General features: G+C 38.1%; 1 protein-coding gene across 2 annotated transcripts in view; it reads right to left on the minus strand.

The window, feature by feature from the left end:
- Nucleotides 1-122: 122 nt before the first annotated feature.
- The window catches only part of LOC144226881 (phosphorylase b kinase regulatory subunit alpha, skeletal muscle isoform-like), a 28067-nt gene continuing 26200 nt past the window's right edge, over nt 123-1989 (minus strand). For both annotated transcript variants that reach the window (XM_077758387.1, XM_077758386.1), the window contains 3 exons: nt 1723-1802; nt 381-459; nt 123-246 (listed from right to left, as the gene is read on the minus strand). In XM_077758387.1, the coding sequence (XP_077614513.1) occupies nt 220-246; nt 381-459; nt 1723-1802 (186 nt within the window). In that variant the 3' untranslated portion in view covers nt 123-219. The remainder of the gene's footprint in view (nt 247-380; nt 460-1722; nt 1803-1989) is intronic.

Genomic DNA, 1989 nt, shown 5'->3' on the forward strand with positions numbered 1-1989 from the left:
TGTTATATGGAAACCAACTTGATAATAAACTATTTGTAAAAATAATAATAAATTCCAGTATATGTATAAGTTCAAAAAAAAAAAAAAGAAAAGAAAATAGTTACTAAAATGAGTACCTGAGCATCGAAGTGAGTGCGCCAGTTCTGTTGCCATAACTTGTATGATTAGACCAATTCGAAGTCGAAACATTTCGGCAAAGAGCCCAGGCTGAGTTCTCATTTACATGGCTAGATATACCATTATTTCCTGTGCGCAGAATGAATAGAGACAAAAATTATGGCCCAGGTCTCACCAGGCCTATTTTGTAGTCTTTGGAAATTGCCGGATCAATTGAAAACAAAAATGTCAATCACCGTACTAGACTTTATAATTCTGCTTACCTGTGTAAGGATGGAAATGCTCATGTCCCCTTCACTGGCTTCATCTATCAGTTGAGTAAGCACTTCATAGGGCAGAGGTCTGAGGGAGAAGACAGTGAAGAAAGACAAAATTCTGTGACTATTTAAGAATAAATACATGGAGAAAATAAAAAACCTCCTCCCAAGTCCCAGACACTGTTTTAATGTCTCATTACTGGTTGCATCTTTTTCTTTGAGTCTTCAAAGTTCATTGCCTCCCTAAACCATTTCTCCCTATATCAATTAGAAAAGCTCTCCTCTCTCCCTTCTAAACCTGGAATGCCCTCTCCTTCAAAATTTTATGTAAAATTTGCTCGATGAGGTCCTTCCAGATCAGTATTTCAGGGTTAATTCTTAACACATGACCAGTAACTATTATGGCTAGGAAGTAACGAACTAAATTTAAGCTGCGCCTTTTGGAAACCATTTTATTACTTTATGATCACAGCTTTGTTATANTAGTTATACTTATTTTCTAGTTTTATCAGTTTATACACACACACACACACACACACACACAGAGGTATGTATACCTCTTCTCACACTTATGACTCTCCTGTTGATACTAAGCACTTTGGAGGAATGGAACATGGGTCATGCCATCCTCTTCTGGATTGCCACAGTAGTCCAAAACTGATCAGATTTGTGATTAAAAAAAAAATCTCTGCAGAGAGTAAGGTATTGCAGGTTGAATTGTGTCCTGTCAAAGATCATAGGTTGAAATTCTAACCCTTAGTACCTCAGAATGTGACCTTATTTGGAGATGAGGTCTTTACAGAAGTAACTAAGTTAGGGTGAGGCCATTGGGTGGGCCATCATCCAATATTCCTAGTGTCCTTATATAAAAAATTTGGGAATTTTGGACACAAAGATACACATAGAGGGAAGATATGTGAAGAGATATAGGAAGAAAGTAGCCATCTACAAGCCAAAGAGAGAGGCCTGGAAGAAAGTCGAGTATAGCAGATATTTTGTGGGTGCTCATTCTATTTGTCTGTCCTATTTTGGACTGTTTTTCAGTGTGAGGTTTGGGAATCCCAATAAGTAAAAAACAAGCACAAAAACAAAAACCACCATCACCACCACCAACAACAACAAAACCCTAGGAAACTACATTTGAGTAATACTTCTTGTGAATCTTCTCTTTCATTTACTCATGCTCTGTCACTATCAACATTCTCATGTCAGTGTCTCTAACAGAAGTCCACACATGTAGGACATTATCATCTCCTGACAGATTAGGGCAAGAGAATTGTGGTCAGTCCACATAGCTCCTTAAATGCTCAGAGAAGCTTGATCAAACCCAACCAAAAACCATACTCACGCAGAGATGGTCTTCTCTCGAGGTTCTGGAGGGAGTCCCACTGTCAAATGTTTCTGGTGGGAGAGAAGGTCCGTGCAGGCCTAAGAAGAGATGGCATAACAGCATTATCCTGCCCATAACACCCCAGATTTCCATGACAATTACTCTTCTTAGCCTACAAACCTTTTTCCCTTCTTATTTTATTGATACACCAAACCCTCTTTCTCAGGAAATACCATGAAGATAAGAAAAAAAAAAACATTTTAGGAAGAAACAGTGAAGTATTTT

This window comes from Crocuta crocuta, unplaced genomic scaffold (genome assembly GCF_008692635.1).
Source record: "Crocuta crocuta isolate KB4526 unplaced genomic scaffold, BGI_CrCroc_1.0 scaffold2428, whole genome shotgun sequence".
Taxonomy (NCBI): domain Eukaryota; kingdom Metazoa; phylum Chordata; class Mammalia; order Carnivora; family Hyaenidae; genus Crocuta; species Crocuta crocuta.